This window comes from Scyliorhinus torazame, chromosome 3 (assembly GCF_047496885.1).
Source record: "Scyliorhinus torazame isolate Kashiwa2021f chromosome 3, sScyTor2.1, whole genome shotgun sequence".
NCBI lineage: Eukaryota > Metazoa > Chordata > Chondrichthyes > Carcharhiniformes > Scyliorhinidae > Scyliorhinus > Scyliorhinus torazame.
The window spans coordinates 75,074,012-75,098,446 of record NC_092709.1 but is presented as its reverse complement, the minus strand read 5'-3'; the positions used below and the strand labels follow the sequence as shown (position 1 = coordinate 75,098,446).

Here is a 24,435-nt window from a genome sequence, read left to right as displayed (position 1 = left end):
CTAATTAAAATAACCCATGATTATTTTTTACAAGCCTCCAATATTTCCTGGCTTATACTGTGCCCTACTGTACAACTACTGTTTGGGGATCTACAGATTACTCCCATCAGGGACTTCTTTCCTTTTAGATTTCTTATTTCTTTCCAGATTGATTCCACACCTTGATCTCCAATACCTATATCATTTCTCACTACAGCAGTGATCCCTTCCTTTACCAGCAAAGCTACACCACGTCCTTTACCGTTCTGTCTGTCCTTCCAAAATACTAAGTACCCTTGGATACTCATGTCTCAGTAATTGCCACCAAATCATACCCGCTTGTTTCTATTTGTGCTGTTAACTCATTAATTTGGTCCCATAATTTAGTTTAAAGCCCCACCTACAGCCCTAGTTATGTGATTCATCAGGTCCCAGCATGAGTCAGGTGAAGACTGTCCAAGATAAAAAGATAGGACAGTTGATGAGCAGTGGCAGTTGTTTAAGGAGATATTCAATTTATCCCATCTAAAATATTTTTTCCCTCCTTCCCCAGTACTGGTGCCAATGCCCCGTGAATACGAACCCATTTCTCCCACACCAACCTTTGAGCCACTCATTTATCTCTTTAACCTTATTAACCCTGTGCAATTAGCTAATGGCTCAGGTAGTAATCCAGACATTATCACTTTTGTGGTTCTGTTTTTTTAATTTCGCCACTAGCTGCTGATATTCCTTCAGCAGAACCTCAATCCTTGTTCTACCTATGTCATTGATACCTACATGTACCACGACAACTGGATCTTTACCCTCCCATTCCAAGTTCCTCTGCACTCCAGATGAGATATCCTGAACCCAAGCACCAGGTAGGCAACACAACCTTCGGGACTCTCGATCTTGGTCACAGAGAACAGTGGCTATGTCCCTAACTATGGTATCCCCGATTACAACTACATTTCTTTTCTCTCCCCCCACTTGAATGACTCCCTGAACCATGGTGCTGTGCTGAGTTTGTTCATCCTCCCCACAGTCCCCGCACTCATCCACACGGAGCAAGGATCTCAAACCCATTGGACAAGGACAAGGGCTGAGGTTCATGCAACCCTACCTCCTGGATCCCTCTACCTACCTCATTCATAATCACACCCTCCTGTCCCTGGCAATTGGCCGAATTCAAGGTTGTTAATCTAAAGGGTGTAACTGTCTCCTAAAACACAGCATCCTGGTAATTCTCCTCCTCCCTGATGTGTTGTTACGTCCGAAACTCAGATTACAACGCAACAACTCCGAGCCCAAGTTCCTCAAGCAACCAACACATGCTACAGGCGTGTACACTAGAAACCACAAAGGGGTTCACCAGCTCCCATATTTTATTTAATTAGTTTTAATTTGGGTTTTTTAAATTTCCAACTGCTTTTTAGTCTTTCTAATTTGTAAAATATTTATCCTTTTACCTTTAATCTGAAATTTAGAATAGGTAATGCAATAGTTACTTAGCAGCCAGCGTGACTCACTGTTTTCAAAAACGAAAAGCAGTTGTGATGACCATTCTAGGGGGGGGCAGAGGTGCCTGGGGCCCCGGGGTTGAGGGTTGAGCATTGGCCCCACCACACTGACAGTACCAGGGGTACTGAGGTAGACAATGCTAGGGTGCACTGGCAGGGGGGTAACTCCTCCATTGGGGAGATCCCCTTACGGGTGGTGGGGCTAATTTGCGAAGGGGAAGGGTGTCCCTAATACCTCAGTGTTTGGTGGGGGGAGTGGGGGGGTGTCCCGAAGCTTGTGGAGGGGTCATCTATGACCGGGAGGTTTTTTTTTTAGATCAGTGCGGCTGTCAATGATGGTGCACTGATCGGAGCGCCTGTCAATGATGGTGCCCTGATCTGACCCTTGTGCAGCCGGCCTTCCCAGCTGTATAAGGCCCCGCCCTGCCAGAGCAAACCACGCACCCCCCATTTTTTTTTTTGACAAAGTAATTTGGCTGTGTTTCTGGAGAGAAACACACCTATTTTTATTCAGAACCTGACACTGCCATTTTTATATACAAAAGTCCGCCCAGTTTATTGGATTAGACCTAGTCTGTCTGCTCAAATGACCATGAGAAATTCAAAGATTCGAAGAGTACTTTTGGTGGCCGGGTCTATAGTTTTCCGCACATACACAAAAGCAACTTGGCTGATCACAAAATTGATTGTTCCCTGTGGATGTCTGGCCATTGCATTTATCTACACAACTAATGTAATGACTACATTTCAAAAGTAGTTTAATGGCTATACAGGATTCTGGCACATTTAAGTATGCAAAATGCAGAAAAATATATATGCAGTTAATTTCCTATTGTTGGGGAAAAGAGTAAATTAGAAGTCAAAAGGTGAAAATTAGAAGTCACTGGAAGAGGTGAAAAAGTGAAAGGAAAAAGTCACTCTTGGCCATTTTACAGTGATTTATGAGCATTATAAAAAGGTCAGCTCCCAACCAGGCCTGTTATAAAATGGAGACATGAAGAAAATAAATAAATGGAGAAAGTACTTAACAAAACTGAAAATAATTAATTGCCGCAACATGTATAGGGAAGAGAATTGTCAGACGTGTGCCGCTTTGCATTTGGCATGGAGCCAAGCTACAAGTAAAATTATGAGGCAATGGATGTTACCAGCCATGTCTTTATCTAATTAAGTAACTAAATTTTTGTTGTTTCTTTGTGCATTGTGTACATATTGCATCAAAATACCTGTAAAATGTTATTTTCTGGCACGATACTGTGAGCTTCTTTAATTAAAAAATAACTCCACGTCATTCTAATTGTGCTGATAACTGTGATAAAAGGAATTACTTTGATGTTACGTTCGAAGTTTTTATCTGTCTGTTAACATTGTTCTGTATGCATCTGCATGTGTGGGTGTGAAAGAGAGCATAGTTTTGCCATTGTTCTGCCATTCTCCCTCCTTCATTGTTGCTGTTTTCCCTCTCCTTTTCATATGCTTCCACACAGTGGTGTAAACAGGTAGGTGGTCCTTGACACGAGAGTAATGTCACAGTGCTGTGGCAGTGTCTGTAATCCACTCTTGCCGATATGGTAATTCTGCTTGGGGTTGGGGTTCGCGGCATTCTTCCGGTGCACTGGAACTGCTTTCATGGCTGCATTGCTTTCCTTTGGTGTTTTCCTATGTTCACTGCTAAGCTGCTCACATCAGGCTAAGTCTACGAGACTGTAATAATGCTGAAACAGTTGCCATTACTACCTTCCTTTTTCTTGTGACTGCTGGCCTGAGATTCAGCAGCCTGGATTATTCAGCTGGAATCTACCACTGATTGGCAAAATGGGGGTGGGATAGGGGAGACGAATCGAAGCTTGATTATGATTTTATATTTTTTCTTCCTCTGCCAGTGGGTTGCTGGGTGTATATTTTTAGGAATACATTCTTGCTGCAGAGACACTATTTGTTTTCCTCTTTCAGGTATTTGTTGTAAAAATTATGAATATGATTTTCTTCGCATTTTGCTAGCAGTCACATCTATTTAGTGTTTACTGTGATCACCTATTTTACTGTTTGTGCTATTACTGCTATCTCTGATGTACCGCTTGCCTGTGAATGATTAGACATTGCATTATATTGTGATTAATATAAATTCTGAATGTTATTTTGTAGACATTAGCATTTTATGTTTTTTTATAAAAGCTTTTAAACAGCATCCTATGAAAATGATTACATCATGATTTTTGAATTCATTAATAACCTTTTGTCATGTCACATAGACTGTATACCGAATCCAACCACGTAGGTTTTGTTGCTCTGACTTATTTAGCTGCCAAATTAAGGTAATGCAGAACTCTGGGAGAAAAGCTTCAGTTTTCCTTTGCATCTTCATCGCTGAACTCGCTGTCTTTAGACTCGAAAGAGCAATGCATACGCTTAACCCTTTAAGAGCACTTTTGTACTTGAGTCACTCGAGGTAAATGTAACATGGAAATATCACAAGGAATCTCATCCTGAATGTTGAGGCAATAAAAATGCATCAAAAAGAGAAACAGAAGAAAAATGTGCCATTCAGTGGCACAAATTATTGATTGTAATTTGATTATTATATATATTTTGACTAATACCTTGTGATATATATATATTTGACTATTGAATCTGGTGTAAGCCGATATCTTGAACACTGGGCTCAGAATTCTTTGTCAGGTGTAAGTGGACACTCTAAGGGGGAGGTTGCATTAGACTTCAAAATGTGATTTTAGCAAAGACTGGAGGGAGTCCCTCACACTGTCAAGACCTCCGGAAGAACACAGTGAGTGGCAGAGGAATGGCCAGAAAAGGCTGTTGTAAACAAAAATAAGATGCTATTCTTCATGAGGATTACTTGGGGGTTATGCAAAGCAAGAGAATCCTTGGACCTCTCCTGACCCCTTTCCACACCAGGATCTTTTTGGAACCCACTCAAATTCAGGGAATAAATTGTTAGCTGCAGTGGAATGTGCATGAGGTTTTGAAGAATTTCTAACTGAGAGTCGGTTGCAGTGATATCACAGATGTAACTTGGTCTTCATGCGGTGGTGAATTTGATTTCATTTTGGCTTGAGAGCTAACTGTCCCCAGGAATCCATGCATTTTTCCATTTCCCGTAGCTAGTATGGTTTGCTGAAGTTGAGGCCCTGGAACTTCTCTCATTTGTAGCCTTAGCTGTTTTCTACTGTAGGATGGCTTAGAATGCAATTCTGGTGACCTCACTGGAGTACCCTAGCATGGAAATTCAACTTGAGGGAATATTCCCCATTGGAATAAGAAATGTTTTTTCTTTTAAAGGAAACTAAAGTATGGGCGCGATCCAATTGCCACTCTGCATCGGAAAAGCAGCTCATTACGGCACAGCATGGCCAATAAATACCAGGCGATCCCGCTCCCTGGATCTACCCGGCACCCAATACCTCGTGAGATCCAATGCGATCTCTCAAGATATTATGTAAGTCCCGCCCATTGTGGGTGGGAAGACATTTTGGCAAATTTATATATTAGAGCGAGACAGTTAACCTCACTCTAATGTGCACATTCCCAAGGTACCTGAGCCTTTGGGATTCATCCTCTTCACCTCAAAGACCTCGGGCGAGTGCCGTTCAGCACTGGTTCCCACAAACGGAGACCATACGGAACAACACTCATGGGAGTCTCCCAGGGGATCGGAGGCACCCCAGCTGCATGCCCTTTGGGCAGGGTGGTGTCCTGGCACTGCTGGTGCCACCTGGCCACCCTGGCTCTGCCAAGGTGCCTGGGTCGCATTGCCAACTGGCAGGGGCACCACCAGGGTGCTTGGCTGGCACTGCCAAGGTGCCAAGCTGGCATTATTCCCGCACGTGATCGGAATGGGGGTGCCCTAACTGGTGTTGGTGGGGACTGGAGACCCTCCCATAGTGTGTTTGGGCTGGGGGAGGTGAAGGATCACTTTGGGGACCTTTGATGTTGGGGTGCCATTTAAAAATAGCATCACAATCTCTCGCTGCACTGGGGAGTTCCACTCTACTGTACAAAATGGGGCTATGTGCGGCCTTGGCTGCACGTTCCCCATTCAGGCCCTTATACAATGCGAGTCGCGTTGAATAGCCATGTGTTTCTTGGCACTGCGAGCGCCAGGTAACACGTGGCTAAACGCGCTTGCTTTGGGATTTTGTTCCCTTTTGGGAGAATCGTGCCCTATTAGTCTCCTGAAGTTAATATTTGCTTGGATCAAATTGAAGTGTGCTTTCAATCAAAAAACTCTCTCCAAACTTCCCCATTTTTCAAAATTATTAGATGCAATCAAGTTTCCTAGTGTTTGAAATAATCATTTTGTCGGGTGAAAGTTAAAATTTGGATTTAATAAGAGATAAGCATAACCAAACATGGCTTGATGTGCCAGAACAGATATAGAAGACTGTCTGACTGACAGAGGCAGAGAGTTGGGATAAATGGGTCTTTTTCTGAATGGTACAATGTAACTAGTGGGGTGCCACAAGGTTCGGTCCTTGGGCCCCAACTATTTACAAAGTATAGTAATGATTTGAATACAGTGATATAAGATTCTATCGGCAAATTTGCAGATTACAGTAAAATAGGTGGGATAGTAAGCTTCAATGAGGAATTAAAAATCTTACAAATTATTATGAATAGGTTTGGTGAGTAGGCCAAAATGTGGCAGATGGAGTTTAAAATAGATATGTGTGAAGTCAAAAAAATAGAAAGGCAACTTATTATCTAAATGGGTAGAGACTTCAGGGTGTGCAGAGGGATCATGGTGTCCTCGTGCATGAGTGGCGGAAAACTAGCATGCAGGGACAGGTAACAAAGAAAGCAAATAGAATGTTGTCATTTATAGCTAAAGGAATAGAGTATGAAGGAAAGGAAGTTTGGGCAGCACGGCGGCGCCGTGGTTAGCACTACTGCCTCACGGTGCCGAGGTCCCAGGTTCGATCCCGGCCCTGGGTCACTTAACGTGTGGAGTTTGCACATTCTCCCCGTGTTTGCGTGGGTTTCACCCCCACAACCCAAAGATGTGCAGGGTCGGTGGACTGGCCACGCTAAATTGCCCCTTAATTGGGTACTTGAAAAAAAAATGTAAATGAAGGCAAGGAAATGTTGTTGCAACTGTACATGGCATTGGTGAGACCGCACCAGGAGTGTGCACAGTTTTGGTCCCCTTATTTGAAGAAAAATGTAGTGGCATTGGAGGCAGTTCAGCGGAGGTTCACGAGATTGATTCCAGAGATGAGGGGTTTGTCTTATGAAGAGAGATTGAGCTTTTTAGTCCTATATTCTCCAGAGTTCAGAAGAATGAGGGGAAATTGAGGTATATAAGATACTAAAAGTTATGGATAAAATGGACGTGGAGCGGATGCTTCCTCTTGTGGGGCGTTCTAGAACGAGAGGTCATAGTCTCAGGATGAAGGGTAGCAAATTTAAAACAGCAATGATGAGAAACTATTTCTCCCAAAGGGTTGTGAAACTGTGGAATTCGCCATCCCAGAGTGGATGCCAGGACAGTGAGTAAATTTAAGGAGGAGTTAGATATTTTTAATTAGTAATGGGTTGACGGGTTACGAAGAAGGGACAGTGGAGTTGAGGCCATGATGAGGTTAGCCATGATTGTATTGAACAGTGGAGCAGGCTTGAGAGGTAAAATTGCCTATGCCTGCTCCTCGTTCTTATGTTCTAAGAAAGAACTATTATGTCTAATTCCACCTTCAAGCCCTGTAGGTAACAGCACCTCAAGCACAAATCTCTGTTCTTGATTAATAAGGGGATTTCTTGAATAATAAGGGAATCAGAGGTTATGAGGAGAAGATAGAAGAATAGGGATAAGGAACATATCAGCCTTGATCGAATGGCAGAGCAGACTCAATGGGCAGAATTCTGCTGCTGTATCTTATGGTCTTATGGTATCTTGGCTGATCATCAGGAATTGGTCATTTACACATCATTTGTTGCAAAGGATTAAAACAGTACTGTAAATTGAAAACCCTCAAAAATATTATCATTGATCAAATGTAACTATTTTGTGCCACTGGAATGAAAATAAGTCCAAACGTAGGGAGTGTATTTTGTTTCACTGTGTGAAACGTAATCTGGTAGATTGCCCACCCTTTATAGAACAAGGCTGTATTTTTGTTTAAGTGATTTCAGCTACTGCCCAGGAAGTAAAAAAGAAAATTGCCTGCTGTATTTTTTTGCATCACTATAGAACAGGGTATGTAGAGAAAATGGGCTGAATTCCCCACTTCCCATCGCTGGCAGCGAGAATTGCGACCTAGCGGAGACTAGCGCACAATCGAAAAATCTCAATTTTTGCCCAGTGCCGATCCCGATTACATGCTCTGGTACCCCGCTGGCGACGTTGGTGAGGTTTGTACCACGGGCCGGCGGGCCCATGCAAAACCATAACATGCATGGATTTAAATCTCATTCGCAGGTTGGACACTGCAGGCTCCACCCTTCCCCAATGCTCCACTCCTCTCACGCAGATGTCACGTGGGTGCAAATTGGTGCAAGTATTTACAAGTGAGGCCTGGGTGCCATGGCTGTTGAGGGGAGGGGGAGTGATAAGGTAAAAAAAAACTATCAAAACTAGTCAGACTTGCTGGGGGGTGATTGCTGGGACCGGGATGAGTAGCGGGGAATGACTTGATGCTAAGTCCGTTGACCCAGGGTGTCCCCCTTGGGATCGGGGTGGCCTGGCTCAGATCGTCAATGCTGCAGTATGTGATTTAAACGCACCCATCTGGTGCTACTTAGAGGCTCCTGGCTGTTCAGACTGCTCACTGTGTCCAGTAAATATTTGGACAGCCTCTGGTGATTTAGGAACCCTCCAGGCTGCCCCTCTGGAAACGCTCATATCCCAGCAGTATGATCAAGGGGATGGGTGTGGCCATGCTCAATTACTGTCCTGCCAGGGCAGCATGGTAGCACAAGTGATTAGCACTGTGGCTTCACAGCGCCAGGGTCCCAGGTTCGCTTCCCTGCTGGATTACTGTCAATGCGGACTCCGCACATTCTCCCCGTGTCTGCGTGGGTTTCCTCCGGGTGCTCAGGTTTCCTCCCACAGTCCAAAGACGTGCAGGTTGGGTGGATTGGCCATGATAGAAATTGCCCTTAGTGACCAAAAAGGTTAGGAGGGGTTATTGGGTTATGGGGATAGGGTGGAAGTGAAGGCTTAAGTGGGTCGGTGCAGACTCGATGGGCCGAATGGCCTTCTTCTGCACTGCATGTTCTATGTTCTATGATGGGCAGCACGGTAGCATAGTGGTTAGCACAGTTACTTCACAGCTCCAAGGTCCGAGGTTCGATTCCAGGCTTGGGTTACTGTCTGTGTCCTCCCACAGCCCAAAGATGTGCAGGTTAGGTGGATTGGCCATTCTAAATTGCCCCTAGTGTCCAAAAAAGGTAAAGTTGAGTTACGGGGATAAAGGGGATAAGGTGGAGGTGTGGGGCTTAAGTAGGGTGCTCTTTCCAAGGGCCGGTGCAGACTCGATGGACTGAATGGCCTCCTTCTGCACTGTAAATTCTATGATCTATGATCTATGAAGGCACCCCTCAGTGCGCTAATCAGAAGCACAACCCCTTTGCAGAGGAAGCAGGGAATTAGCAGAGCTCACCCCAACCAAAGGACACCTGGCACCATGGCCTTTGGAACCCTCCCTGGCATGCTGCGTCTCTCAGGACAGAGACCTCACCAATGACACCTATCCCTCAGAATCATGAGCCATCTCCTCCTGGTGAGGCTGGCAGCACTGACTGCCTATGCCACCTCGTCCCAGGTGCTGTTCAGGAGTGTGGCCCTGAGTCCGCGGCCCACTCTGGGGAAGAGAGTGTCCCTCCTCTCCTCATTGGCCTGAGCAGTGGGTCCATTTCAGACTCCCAAAATTGGACATTGAAAATGTCAAACACAGTGAGATGCAAAATTCAGGTAGGCAACAATGTGGAAGTATCAATGTCAGTTTAGTGCACATTAGGTCACGACTCTCCAAGTTTCCCACACTTATCAAAATGGTGACCAGCAGGAAGTAGGTTGCAATTTCAAACTTTCAGGTTCTCTTGCCTCTTTCCCCAACTTGCCGCAGGGGTCTAGGTGTTCTAATACATGAGTCACAAAAAGCTGGTCTGCAGGTACAGCAAGTAACTAAGAAGGCTAATTGAATGCTATCCTTGATTAAGAGAGGAATTGAACCTAAAATAAGGATGTGCTTCAGTTATGCGGGGCATTTTTGAGACCACATCTCAAATATTGTGTACAGTTTTGGTCTCATTATTTAGGAAGGATATAAATGCATAGCAGGCAGTTTACTAGACATGCCTGGAATGAGTGAGTTGTCTTATGAGGAAAGGTTGGACAAACTGGGCTTGTTTCCACTGGCATTTCGAAGAGTGAGGGGTGACTTGATTGAAGTATACAAGATCCTGAATGGTCTTGACTTGGTGGATGTGGAAAGGATCTTCCCTCTTGTGGACAGGTCCAGAATTAGGGTTGCCCCTTCAGGTCAGAGATTAAGAGAATTTATTTTCTCTCAGAGGGCTGTATGACTTTGAAACTCTTGTCCTGAGAAGGCAGTGAAGATGGGATGTCATTGAATATTTTTAAAGCAGAGGTAGATTGACTCTTGTGAGACAAGAGGATCAAAGGTTATCGGGGTAAATGGGAATGTGGAACTCGAACACAAATAGTCAGCCATGATCTTTTTTTAATTGGAGAGCAGGCTTGATGGGCCGAATGGCCTACAGCTGCTCCTAATTCGTATGTTCATATGTTTACCTTTTGTCGGGGATGACAAAATCTGGCCCAAAGTCTCAACAGGATCTCCACTCCGTGCTGAGTTGGGTGCAGCATCTCTTTTTCAATTGACCCCAGTCCTCCAGGCTGTGGAAGAGAAAGAAAATCAGCCATTGTTGGTAAGGTTAATTGTCCAATGATACCCATACCCGCCTGAGAGGACTGGGTTCAGCCACAGTGTCCTCCAGAATTCGACTGCTGATACCCATATGCAGCTCACACATGTAACAAGCTGACTTGGGTGTGGAACTGGAGGACTGAGATGCACAGGGAGTCATGCTCCAACACACATATAAAACCCTCCACCACGCATATAATACCCTGAAACTGTGTGGAGGCTAAAGGGCAGAAAATTAGATTCGAAAATACATGCAGCAAGTGGGTATACTTCTGCCAATAGTTGCAAAGTAAGTCATGCCAAGTTTGAAAATGAAATTCAGGGTGACAATTGTAAGTTCAGACTGGAGAAACAAAGCAAGATTCCCACTCAACCAAGACCAAATAAATTTCTTTGGAATGTGAGTTTTCTTTATGCAGTATGAATTGAAACTTACTACCAAAACTCTAATCATGTAATTGACTGCATTAAGTGACAGCTATAGTACTTATCATGTACAGAGAAATGTTTTAGAGTGGCCAATGAGTGGGCAGCAGAAGATAGGTGAAAGGAAAGAGATGGATTAAAAAAAGAACAGTAAGAAGTCTTACAACACCAGGTTAAAGTCCAACAGGTCTGTTTCGATATCACTAGCTTTCGGAGCGCTGCTCCTTCCTCAGGTGAATGAAGAGGTATGTTCCAGAAACATATATATAGACAAATTCAAAGATGCCAGACATTGCTTGGAATACAAGCATTAGCAGGTGATTAAATCTTTACAGATCCAGAGATGGGGTAACCCCAGGTTAAAGAGGTGTGAATTGTGTCAAGCCAGGTCAGTTGGTAAAATTTCGCAGGCCAGATGGTGGGGGATGAATGTAATGTGACATGAATCCCAGGTCCTGGTTGAGGCCGCACTCGTGTGTGGAACTTGGCTATAAGTTTCTGCTCGGCGATTCTGCGTTGTCGCGGGTCCTGAAGGCCACCTTGGAGAACGCTTACCCGGAGATCAGAGGCTGAATGCCCTTGACTGCTGAAGTGTTCCCCGACTGAAAGGGAACATTCCTACCTGGTGATTGTCGCGCGATGTCCGTTCATTCGTTGTTGCAGCGTCTGCATGGTCTCGCCAATGTACCACGCTTCGGGACATCCTTTCCTGCAGCGTATGAGGTAGACAACGTTGGCCGAGTTGCACGAGTATGTACCGCATACCTGGTGAGTGGTGTTCTCACGTGTAATGGTGGTATCCATGTCGATGATCTGGCACGTCTTGCAGAGATTGCCATGGCAGGGTTGCGTGGTGTCGTGGTCACTGTTCTGAAAGCTGGGTAGTTTGCTGCAAACAATAGTTTGTTTGAGGTTGCACGGTTGTTTGAAGGCAAGTAGTGGGGGTGTGGGGATGACCTTGGCAAATGTTCATCTTCATCAATGACGTGTTGAAGGCTGTGAAGAAGATGTCGTAGTCTCTCCGCTCCGGGAAAGTACTGGATGACGGAGGGTATTCTGTCGGTTGTGTCCCATGTTTGTCTTCTGAGGATGTCGGTGCGGTTTTTTGCTGTGGCGCGTTGGAACTGTCGATCGATGAGTCGAGCGCCATAGCCTGTTCGTACGAGGGCATCTTTCAATGTCTGTAGATGTTTTGTTACGCTCCTCCTCGTCTGAGCAGATCCTGTGTATACAGAGAGCTTGTCCATAGGAGCGTAACAGACATCTACAGACATTGAAAGATACCCTCGTACGAACGGTATATGGCGCTCGACTCATCGATCGACAGTTCCAATGTGCCACAGCAAAATACCGCACCGACCTCCTCAGAAGACAAACACGGGGCACAACCGACAGAGTACCCTTCGTCATCCAGTACTTTGCCGGAGTGGAGAAACTACGACATCTTCTTCACAGCCTTCAACATGTCATCGATGAAGATGAACATCTTGCCAAGGTCATCCCCACACGCCCACTACTTGCCTTCAAACAACCGCGCAACCACAAGCAAACCATTGTTTGCAGCAAACTACCCAGCCTTCAGAACAGTGACCACGACACCACACAACCCTGCCATGGCAATCTCTGCAAGACGTGACAGATCATCGACATGGATACCACCATTACACGTGAGAACACCACCCACCAGGTACGCGGTACATACTCGTGCGATTCGGCTAACGTTGTCTCCCTCATACGCTGCAGCAAAGGATGTCCTGAAGCATGGTACATTGGCGAGACCATGCAGACGCTGCGACAACGAATGAACGGACATCGCGCGACAATTACCAGGCAAGAATGTTCCCTTCCAGTCGGGGAACACTTCAGCAGTCAAGGGCATTCAGCCTCTGATCTCCGGGTAAGCGTTCTCCAAGGCGGTCTTTAGGACGCGCGGCAAAGCAGAATCGCCGAGCAGAAACTTATAGCCAAGTTCTACACACATGAGTACGGCCTCAACCGGGACCTGGGATTCATGTCGCATTACATTCATCCCCCACCATCTGGCCTGCAAAATCCTACCAACTGTCCTCGCTTGACACAATTCATACCTCTTTAACCTGGGGTTACCCCATCTCTGGATCTGTAAAGATTTACTCACCTGCTAATGCTCGCATTCCAAGCATTGTCTGGCACCTTTGAATTTGTCTATATATATGTTTCTGGAACCTACCTCTTCATTCACCTGAGGAAGGAGCAGCGCTCCGAAAGCTAGTGATATCGAAACAAACCTGTTGGACTTTAACCTGGTGTTGTAAGACTTCTTACTGTGCTCACCCCAGTCCAACGCCGGCTTCTCCACATCTTAAAAAAAGAACACAGGCTAAGGAAAGTGACTTTTGAAGGCAAGGCGACAAGGCAGAGATACTGAGGAAGGTATTTCCAGAGAGCTGTGGCATAAGCACTGGAGGTTAGAATAGTAACCTAAGAGTATTTGAGAATGTGAAAATAATTATTGGGTCCAATACATATGTCCATTTTTGATTAACCTCAAATTCGACTGCCTTCCTTCTCCAAAGAGCACTCAATTCCTTCCACCCCTACAAACATAATTAATTATTGCTTGAGCCCATTACCTGTCTCAGTGGTCTTCCCTCCTACCTTTTGCGTCAAATTGGTCCATTTGATTCCTTTCTCTTTCCAAGGCCCAGATTTTCATCCCAGTGTCAGGTTCACCACATCGAGAGATTCACCAGCTTGGCGAACCTGACCTGTAAAAAAACAAAATCCAACCTGCAGGTCGGATTTTCAGTCAGGGATTGTGGTCTGAAATAAGAGTTGGGGCACGTGACCTTGAAACGGGCATGGAAGTTGCTGGGTGCGGAGGTGGTCTGGGTGCAAAACCTGTCTCTGTGCTTCAGCACTCTGTTGAAAATGTTTTTTTAAATGACATAAAAATATCCCACCAGCCCTCATTCCACCACACATTTGCTGTGTTCTATCCATGCAAAACTATGTCAGCCCACAATCCCACTCATTTCCTGACACCCCTAGGCAAACCCATACCCCTTTACGAACACCCATTGCCCACATACCCTCTATGCTAATCTGGTGCCAACTCATGCCACCCATGTTCCCACCTATTATCCTTACACCCTCCCAAATGGCCAGCTGCCTTCATGATTTGTGCACGCCCGAACCTGACAGTCCCATACCTGTGAGCATGGGAAATGCTGGGCTTGGTAATAGAACAGAGAGCTCTCCGTCATGGCGAAAATCTGGGCCTTCAAGTTTCTTTATTTTTGTTTGCGTCATCTGATTTTTGAAACTCACTGTGAGCCATTGTGAACAATTCAACTTGATTAACTTCCTTTGTTCCTGATTTTAATATCTGCTGTTACTTGACCTCTTTCTAATGTGACTCAAGTTGACATGTGTGAACTTAAAGGGTTGAAGATGATTATAACTGCAGCCATAGAAATCTGCTTACAATTAATACCAGCTTCTGCAGGCCTTTTGGTACACAGAGTAGTCATACTACTGTACGACCACTACTTGCCTCAATGTACCTTCCAGGTGTTTGCACAGAATGATCAGTGTTTACGTTGCTGAACAGCCTTATACAAAGCTAAGGCGAGTTTGCTCATCACCACATTGGAATTCTTGGAGTTTATTTTTAACATCCCCTTTAAAGCCTTCTGATTTTCTTAGTTTAATCATAGTTTGAATAATTAAAATACTATCTTTTTCAAATAGAGATGGTACTGACGACATGTTTTGCACAGTGATGTCTTTGTGTCAGATAATGAAGTATGGAAAATATTCTGATTCTTCAGTTATTTTCCCACTCACTTTTAAAATATCTTGATTACTCTGATTGAAAGAAAAGCAAAATATGGCATAATTGTGTTAAACATATCATATATGGCTTATTCAGGAGGGTAGGTGAGAATTTATTGTTCGCCCGTTTACATGCTCCATCATTGTATTAAACTGGTTTGTGGGGACTGTCTTTATTATCACTGTTCCCACTAGTTAGGGGTTGAGTATTTTGTCCCTTGAATATAACGACTGCTACCATTGGCCCTACTTTATTTTTGTTTATTGAAACCCACTCCCCTGGAAGTTGCATAATATGCTAATAGCATGCTTTCTTCATTCTCCTGCTCACCCCGTTACATCACCTTTGTGCTGCTGCATTTCCATTGCAACCGGCCAACCCATCAGCCTGCGATCCTTCAGTTCAGACAGGTCCAACACACCAAGCCATGGCCCATACCAGAGGGACAATGCCATGATTGAAGAATTAATCACAGCTACAAGTAGCCAGGTATGCAACAAAATGGAACCTTGCATCTTTGACACAATTTGAATCACGCTTTTGCTGTTTTAATGAATATTTATACCTCAGATTTCCCTTGGCAATTATTAAACTAAGTGCAGTATTTTCACAAATTAAAAAGGATTTTTCTTTGCTCTGCATCTGATAAGATTTGCACCTTTTGAGTTTTATTTAAGAGTTGTTCTTGGACAATGTGTTTGTTACTTTCCTCATTTAAAATTGAAAAACTGAGGAATGAAGTAGCACTTGTGTATTGTCTTTTGCTATAGAATGGAACTCCGATTTAGTATTAAGTTGCTTTCATTGATAAGGATTCTAATACATAAAAGGTGACAATTACAATATGCATCCATTTACATTTTAATATGTTTTGAAATTGAGTATTATCATTAAATGCTGTTATTTTAAGCATATGTCATAGTTCTAACTTTATTTATATAGCCAATCTCATCATTAATTATGTAGAAAATATCTAATGAGTTCTAAAATGAAAGTGTTCCTTTGAAATTACAGGTAGCTCTGGCCAAGTGCCCTGACAAGGACTCCTCGTATCGCTTAAGTTGGGAAGGAGAGAACTTGGACAATGTGGCCCTTTCTTCCAGTCCAATCCATTCAGGGTGAGATTTATAAACATATCTGGCAAGTACAGAGAAGAAAGGGTACTGCATGTGTTTGTCGGGGAGCTGGGAAAATAGCATGTGACAGCCTGCATCCACAGGGAATATATCATTCTGTCCAAGGATTTTCAAAATACATTTTAATTTTGCATTGCTCACATTTAAATAATTTTTTAGAAGTTTCATCCTTAAATTACATTATTTTTGCATATTTTCAAGACTTCATTTTTCACAATTTTATTCCATGAACTGTAAGCAGTTTATTAGAGAGCTGTATAGATTTTAGGGCTCACTATCGGACAGGGCTCTTCATTCACATGGAGCAGGACGATGGAAGCACCACTTCGGCTTTGGCTCACATTTATCCTTCGAGTGAGGCCCCTAGAGTTCAGTTCACCTTGCATACTAATGTGCAACTTACCATGCACCATACAATCCCATAGAGTGTACTTTTATAACATTTACCATTTTAACCAGTTGATCTCTCCCTCTTTGTAAAGAGGGTTGGTAAGACTGAAGTTTCTGAAACCTGAGACACATGAAAAGTTCTGAAGTTTAAACATACATTTTTAAGTTATGTTCAAATTAATCATTGAAAACAAAACATTACTTGTACATATTTTAAACTGAAACTTTGTTGCTACTCATTACAAATACTTTAATTTGATCTTGCAATGGAGAGCTTTTGAATTCCTTCCCAAAATTTCAATAAGTGATATAGTGCACCCTCTAACAATATACCAGATTCCAGCTGCCCACACTATTCAACCAATCCCAAAGTTAGTCCGCCAGTGAAGGAACCAATTTTTAATAGCAAGGCTTTCAATTAGGTTGGCAAAGTAAAGGCGTAAAAGGAACCATTAAATGATTAATATTTAAAGGAATAGATGCCCAATCAATTTTTTTTATAATCATCTCTCAGCATGGCTTCAAAACAATTGATTTTTTGGCAGAGAAGCTGAGACCGCACGAATCTGAATAAAACTGTTTCATCCTTAATACAAAAATATACAAGATAAATATTTAAATATCTACTACAGTGGAAGCCATTTAAGACATCTTACAGAGAAGGCCCATTGGAAACTGATTTGCCCTAATGCATTGCTGTCGATTGGCCTGTTAACATCTATGCACTTGGTCCATCCATTTAGGGTTTTAGTGGGATTTGCAACACAACACACCAGTTGTCTCCACTGACTAGGATATCGTCTGATTGAAATGCCAATTAGCTGGGTAAGTTGCTGAAGGAGAGGTGCAAAAAACTGAGCATCCAACAACGAAAATCAACTTTTTTCTAGCTGTGCAAACAGAGCCGAGTCATATAGCTGACTGACCTGTTGGCGTATTTCACTGTCTAGTGATCTTCTAGTTCCCAGTCTCCCGGCATTTCAGTCAGCTGTGAAGCTCAGCTGTCCGACCAACATTCATAACACAGGTGAAAAATCATATTTTATCAAGAATCACAGTATTTACCCAAGTAAATGGTGGAATCTCAATGTTGATTAAGGTGCAATAATCACTGGAGACCACTGAATTGAGTATCCACAAGTACATTGGTCAGTGACAATTGGTTAATCTGGATCAATTTGTTTCCAGTGAGGTATCTCAATTAAATGGCTTTTACTGCATTTTTAGATAAGTTTAGTGAATGCAGTGATGGTTTACTATCTGTGAAATTGTCAAGGTTGCTGTGGTTACATTTCTCAGCATCCATTTATTGTTCCCCTCCCCCATTGATTCATCTTCTTTAAATCCCCCACTGCTGCCTCGCCCCTTTACCTTATCCTTCAGCTACTGGAGCAAGATGGTGCAAGACATAGAAACTTTACAGCCAGCAGGGTGAGAAGACTTTTATCCTATCTGTCTCAACTGGATCTGAACTCTGAGTTGGGTGGGAATGGATTTTAAGCCCACACATCCATTGGTTTCTGAGGAGGTGGGCAGTTAAAATGCTCCAGATTACATGCCCACCAGATTTTAAAACATGCTTCTGGATGTGCAGCTAAAATGCCCACCCAACAATGGAACAGTTTTAAATTGCTATACGGCAATGAGGTTCTTAGCCTAAGTGGGGAAGCCACCACAGTTTTCCCACCAGGTGAAGAGGATTGGGGAGCTGAAGAGTCCTTCCAGGTCTCCTTCGCAAGGCCACGAGGAGCAGAAGTGCTTGGAGGCTGACTGCTGCTTTCCACCTACTTCCCTCTGGTTCCAGACAGGGAGTTGACCAACAGCATAGTAATGTGACAGTTAAAATTGCTGTCGCCTCAGACTACTGTGGGCAAGTGGAAAACTAGCTCAAACCAGTAGCTGCCCATTATAAAATACATTTTAAAATCCCTCCCTATTCCTAGAAGTAAAAACTGTGTCTATCCAACTGTAGCATGTTGCTTATTCTATGATGATTTTGATAAAGACCATTGTGCCTAAATAGATAAACAATATTGAATATTCAAAATGAAAATGTGTGACTCCATGTTAATTTTGACATTTTGTGCTAGTTTTAGCAGCTAACATCATTTTAAAATTATTTATTTATGTTAAATGGAGATTGATATGCAAGAAGTGAAATGACTTTCCGATACCCCCATTCATTATAACTATTTGTAATTAGCAGTTCCATGCAAAAAACTGTGCCACCACTTACCTTAGTTATTCCTACAACAGTAAGGCAGTCATCTCTATGTTAACCCCAATAGCAAAATCATTTTGTTTCTTTGGCACTGTAACTGGCATTTCAAAACAATCAAAATAATTACTGCAGAGAGTCATCTCCAGCTCATCAATTTAGGCCTTCGATGGTTATGGCTTTGCAACAAGCAGACTCCCAAAGAAAAATTGTCACGGTTCAAGTTTGTGAAGTTATTTACTGGTGCTGATTAAAAGTAGAATCAGATTCCATTGATGGATACCTGGAAAGAATTTACCCCTGGATTATACATGCAAGATTTAAGTTAGACTTTGTAATGATTATCCATTTCTGCATTAATAGTGCTGTTTTCCATGTGGATTTGAGGGTTTGCTACTTCAGTGAAAGGAAGAATAGGAAGTTCAACTGGATCCAAAGGCCCCTTGCACCCCCTTCCCTGACATCAGTAAAGTTGCCCAACCAGCTGGGAACATGATGAACACCTGAGGATCAATATTTAACCCTTTCCTCCCAGCAGAACACAGGCAGCTTCCTACTATCGTGAATCTTGACTCCATCCCACTGTCCTCAACATTAATCTGAAGGGTTTTGCAGGCGAATGAGGCATCCACCTAAGAGTCCTGATACGTTAATTAGATTGCTGTGGCATTTTGACTGGGGCCTGAGAGGGGACGCTGCTATTTCCGCTTTCTTGGATGACTTAAGTGAGTACGCAGCCAGTCAAAGAGAAGCCCCAGGTGAGTCAGAAAATGTCCTTTGTGGCAGGAGGAACAGTAGTGCGCCTTCGGAACCACAAGGAAATTTGTGACCTCCCTGTACCAAACTGCTTCCTTTTCCTCTGTGAGACCCTTCTGAACCTCCCCTCTTGCCACTTAGGTAGAAGTCGGCACACAGCCATGAGGAACCTCATCTTCTATTGCACCAGCCGATAGGTCCACCCTCTATCTGCCTATTGCCTGCAGTGTCTTAAATATCGTGGTCATATGACTTATCTCGTAATTAATCTTCTGCTAGCTAATGCCCTGCTTTCCATGCATATTTTGTTTCAGCTATTCTTCTCCAATTTCTGACAGTGAATCAAGGTGAAGATTTTCATTGTGGCTTTCTGTGTGGCTCCATTTGCTTTATTGCATTTTGTAGCCCTTAACCTAGGGTTAAAATGGTTCAGTGCTTTGTCTTACGTGATTGTGTTAACTAGGCCACTAGAAAAATCAAGTACAAGCGTCAATATTTAAAATTGCATATTGCTTTCCAGACTGGTTTCCATTTTTATTGGCTAATGGAAATTTGCACCAAATATTTGTTCTCTCTTTAAACATCAATGAAAGAAACAGGAAAACAAATGATGAAATACAAGCCTATCTGTTAAATGGCCAATCTGAAGAGATGACTATCCTATAATAAATGTTTCATTTGTTTTCTAGTATGAGAGTATTAATTTTGTCTTTTTTATACAGCTGTAGCAGCATCATAAATGTTGTGCTTAAAAAGGCAATGTCAATCCAGAAGTATAATTTCTATCCTAAAAGTTAAGTGCATCAATGATGCAAAGCACTGAAGTGATTTTCTTTTTACTCAACTGGCATTGAGATGAATGAAAAAACCATTGCTGACATTATCACTGGTGCAAAAATAATTTTTTCACGCTTTCTCCTTTTGCTGGTGTGAACCTGTTTTATGCAAAGAATTAATGAAGCCTGAATCATATTGTTTGGACTTTTTTCTGAACAGTCGTACAGGAATTTTATTGGCATAGCCAAAGAACTAACTCTTAATAGAATCATAAAACAAAATAATCACACAGTATTACAGTCCACATTTTAAAGAACAAAGAACAATACAGCACAGGAACAGGCCCTTCGGCCCTCCAAGCCTGTACCGGTCATGATACCACCCTTGGTTAATACCCTCAGCACTTCCTTGTGCCGTATCCCTCTATACCCATCCTATCCATGTATTTGTCGAGGTGCCTTTTGAACGCCATTAATCTATCTGCTCACACAACCTTCCCTGGCAATGCGTTCTAGGCACTCCCCACCCTTTGTGTAAAAAAAAAAACCTACCTTGTACGTCTCCTCTAAACTTTTTTTTTTTTTTTTTTTTTTTTTTTTTTTTTTTTATAAATGTTTTATTGAAAATTTTTTCCCAAACAACAATTTTTCCCCTCTTACAAAGCAAACGCAACAATAACAATACAGAAATTTTAAACAATACACAAGTAACAAAACCCCTTTATCTTTGACCTAAACTAAACCCCCCCTCCCCCCCCCCCCCCCCCCGCCTCCCCCTGGGTTGCTGCTGCTGGTCATCTGTCTTCCCTCTAACGTTCCCCTAGGTAGTCGAGAAATGGCTGCCACCGCCTGGTGAACCCTTGAGCCGATCCTCTCAGGGCAAACTTTATCTGCTCCAGTTTAATGAACCCCGCCATATCATTTACCCAGGCCTCCAGTCCGGGGGGTTTTGCCTCCTTCCACATGAGTAGGATCCTGCGCCGGGCTACTAGGGACGCAAAGGCCACAACGTCGGCCTCTTTCGCCTCCTGCACTCCCGACTCTTCCGCAACTCCAAATAGAGCTAACCCCCAGCCTGGTTTGACCCGGGCCTTCACCACCCGCGAAATCACTCCCGTCACTCCCTTCCAATACCCTTCCAGTGCCGGGCATGCCCAAAACATATGTGCGTAGTTTGCCGGGCTCCCGCCACACCTCCCACATTTGTCCTCCACTCCAAAGAACCTGCTCAATCTTGCTCCCGTTATGTGTGCTCTATGTAGCACCTTAAATTGAATCAGGCTAAGCCTGGCGCATGAGGAAGAGGAATTTACCCTGCTTAGGGCATCAGCCCACATACCCTCCTCTATCTCCTCCCCTAGTTCTTCTTCCCACTTTCCTTTTAGTTCGCCCACCGACTCCTCCCCCTCTTCCCTCATCTCTCGGTAAATCTCTGACACCTTGCCCTCTCCGACCCACACCCCTGAAAGCACCCTGTCCTGTATCCCCTGTGTCGGGAGCAATGGAAATTCCCTCACCTGTTGTCTAGTAAATGCCCTCACCTGCATATATCTCAAGAAATTTCCCCGGGGCAACTTATACTTTTCCTCCAATGCTCCCAAGCTCGCAAAAGTCCCATCTATAAATAAATCTCCCACCCTCCTAATTCCCAACTGGAACCAGCTCTGAAATCCTCCATCCATTCTTCCTGGGGCGAACCTATGGTTGTTCCTGATTGGGGACCCCACCAGGGCTCCCCGCACCCCTCTCTGTCGCCTCCACTGTCCCCAGATATTCAATGTTGCCGCCACCACCGGGTTTGTGGTAAACTTTTTAGGTGAGATCGGTAGCGGCGCCGTCACCAGCGCCTCTAAACTCGTCCCTTTACAGGACTTTCTCTCCAGTCTTTCCCACGCCGCTCCCTCACCCTCCATCATCCATTTACGTATCATTGCCACATTGGCGGCCCAATAGTAATCGCCCAAGTTCGGTAGTGCCAATCCTCCTCTGTCCCTACTACGCTGAAGGAACCCCCTCCTTACTCTCGGAACTTTCCCTGCCCACACGAAGCTCGTGATGCTCCTGTCTATTTTATTAAAAAAGGTCTTAGTGATTAGTATAGGGAGACATTGAAATACAAATAAGAACCTCGGGAGGACCATCATCTTAATTGCTTGCACCCTGCCCGCCAGCGATAGAGGCTGCATGTCCCACCTCTTGAAGTCCTCCTCCATTTGTTCTACCAACCGTGTCAGATTAAGTCTGTGCAAGGTTCCCCAGCTCCTAGCGATCTGAATCCCCAGGTATCGGAAGTTTCTTTCCACTTTCCTTAGAGGCAAGCCTTCTATCTCTCTACTCTGGTCCCCTGGATGTATCACAAATAATTCACTCTTCCCCATGTTTAGCCTATACCCCGAGAAATCCCCGAACCCCCTCAAAATTCGCATAACCTCTATCATTCCCCCCGCTGGGTCCGACACGTATAACAATAGGTCATCCGCATATAACGAGACTCTGTGTTCTTCTCCCCCTCTAATCACCCCTCTCCATTTCCTGGAGTCTCTCAACGCCATGGCCAGAGGTTCAATTGCCAACGCGAACAACAATGGAGACAGCGGGCATCCCTGTCTTGTTCCCCTATATAGTCGGAAATACTCCGATCTATGTCGACCTGTAACTACGCTTGCCGTTGGAGCCCCATAAAGAAGTCTAACCCAGCTAATAAACCCGTTCCCAAACCCAAACCTCCTTAACACTTCCCATAAATACTCCCACTCCACCCTATCAAATGCCTTCTCTGCGTCCATTGCCGCCACTATCTCTGCCTCCCCCTCCACTGGGGGCATCATTATCACCCCTAATAGTCGTCGCACGTTAACATTCAGTTGTCTCCCTTTTACGAACCCTGTCTGGTCTTCGTGCACCACCCCCGGGACACAGTCCTCTATCCTCGATGCCAGTACCTTTGCCAACAATTTGGCGTCCACGTTCAACAATGAAATGGGTCTATAGGACCCGCACTGCAACGGATCTTTATCCCTCTTCAAAATTAACGATATCGTCGCCTCCGACATCGTCGGGGGTAGAGTCCCCCCTTTCCTGGCCTCATTGAACGTCCTCACCATCAACGGGGCCAACAAGTCCACATATTTTCTGTAATACTCCACCGGGAACCCGTCTGGTCCTGGGGCCTTCCCTGCTTGCATGCTTCCCAGTCCCTTAATAACCTCGTCCACCCCAATCGGTGCCCCCAGGCCTACCACCCCCCGCTCCTCCACTTTCGGGAACCTCAATTGGTCCAGGAACTGCCGCATCCCCTCCTCTCCCTCTGGGGGTTGAGACCTATACAGTTCCTCATAGAAGGTCTTGAACACCTCATTTATCTTTCCTGCCCTTCGCACCGTGTCTCCCCTTTCGTCTCTAATTCCTCCTATTTCCCTCGCTGCTGCCCTCTTTCGCAATTGATGAGCCAACAGGCGACTCGCCTTTTCCCCATATTCATACCTCCTCCCCTGTGCCTTCCTCCACAGTACCTCCGCCTTTCTGGTGGTCAGAAGGTCAAATTCCGTCTGGAGTCGTCTCCTCTCCCTGTACAATTCCTCCTCCGGGGTCTCTGCAAATTCCCTATCCACCCTTAAAATCTCCCCCAGTAATCTTTCCCTTTCCTTGGCCTCTGTTTTCCTTTTGTGGGCCCCAATGGAGATCAGCTCTCCTCTGACCACCGCTTTTAGTGCTTCCCATACCACTCCCACAGGGACCTCGCCGTCGTCATTGACCTCCAGGTATCTCTCAATACACCCCCGCACTCTTGCACACACTCCCTCATCCGCCATCAGTCCCACATCTAATCGCCAGAGTGTTCTCTGCTCCCTTTCCTCTCCTAATTCCAGGTCCACCCAATGTGGGGCATGATCCGAAACCGCTATGGCTGAGTACTCAGCTTCTTCCACCCTAGAGATCAACGACCTTCCCAAAACAAAAAAATCTATCCGGGAGTACACTTTATGGACATGGGAGAAGAAGGAATACTCCCTAGCCCTAGGTCTAAGAAATCGCCATGGATCCACTCCCCCCATTTGGTCCATAAACCCCTTAAGTACCTTGGCCGCTGCCGGCCTTCTTCCGGTCCTTGAGCTGGATCTATCTAGCCCCGGGTCCAGCACCGTATTAAAGTCCCCTCCTAAAATCAAGTTTCCTACCTCCAGGTCCGGTATACGCCCCAGCATCCGTCTCATAAATCCCGCATCGTCCCAGTTTGGGGCATACACGTTAACCAACACGACCTCCATTCCCTCCAGCCTGCCACTCACCATTACATATCTACCTCCGCTATCTGCTACGATGTTCTTTGCTTCAAATGCGACCTGTTTCCCCACCAAAATGGCCACCCCTCTATTCTTTGCGTCCAGTCCTGAGTGGAACACCTGTCCCACCCATCCTTTCCTTAGCCTAACTTGGTCCGCCACCTTTAGGTGCGTCTCTTGGAGCATAACCACGTCTGCCCTTAGTCCTTTCAAATGCGCGAGCACTCGGGCCCTTTTTATCGGTCC

The 24,435-nt window shown here is 44.5% G+C and overlaps 1 protein-coding gene across 27 annotated transcripts in view; it reads left to right on the top strand.

Moving 5' to 3' along the window:
- ank2b (ankyrin 2b, neuronal) overlaps positions 1-24,435 on the top strand; it is a 1,300,297-nt gene that overhangs the window by 1,127,717 nt on the left and 148,145 nt on the right. For 20 of the 27 annotated variants that reach the window (XM_072495860.1, XM_072495872.1, XM_072495850.1 and 17 more), the window contains 4 exons: positions 15,017-15,119; positions 15,645-15,748; positions 17,540-17,587; positions 19,445-19,477. In XM_072495860.1, the coding sequence (XP_072351961.1) occupies positions 15,017-15,119; positions 15,645-15,748; positions 17,540-17,587; positions 19,445-19,477 (288 nt within the window). The remainder of the gene's footprint in view (positions 1-15,016; positions 15,120-15,644; positions 15,749-17,539; positions 17,588-19,444; positions 19,478-24,435) is intronic. The other 7 variants (XM_072495874.1, XM_072495870.1, XM_072495868.1 and 4 more) reach the window with 3 other exon arrangements.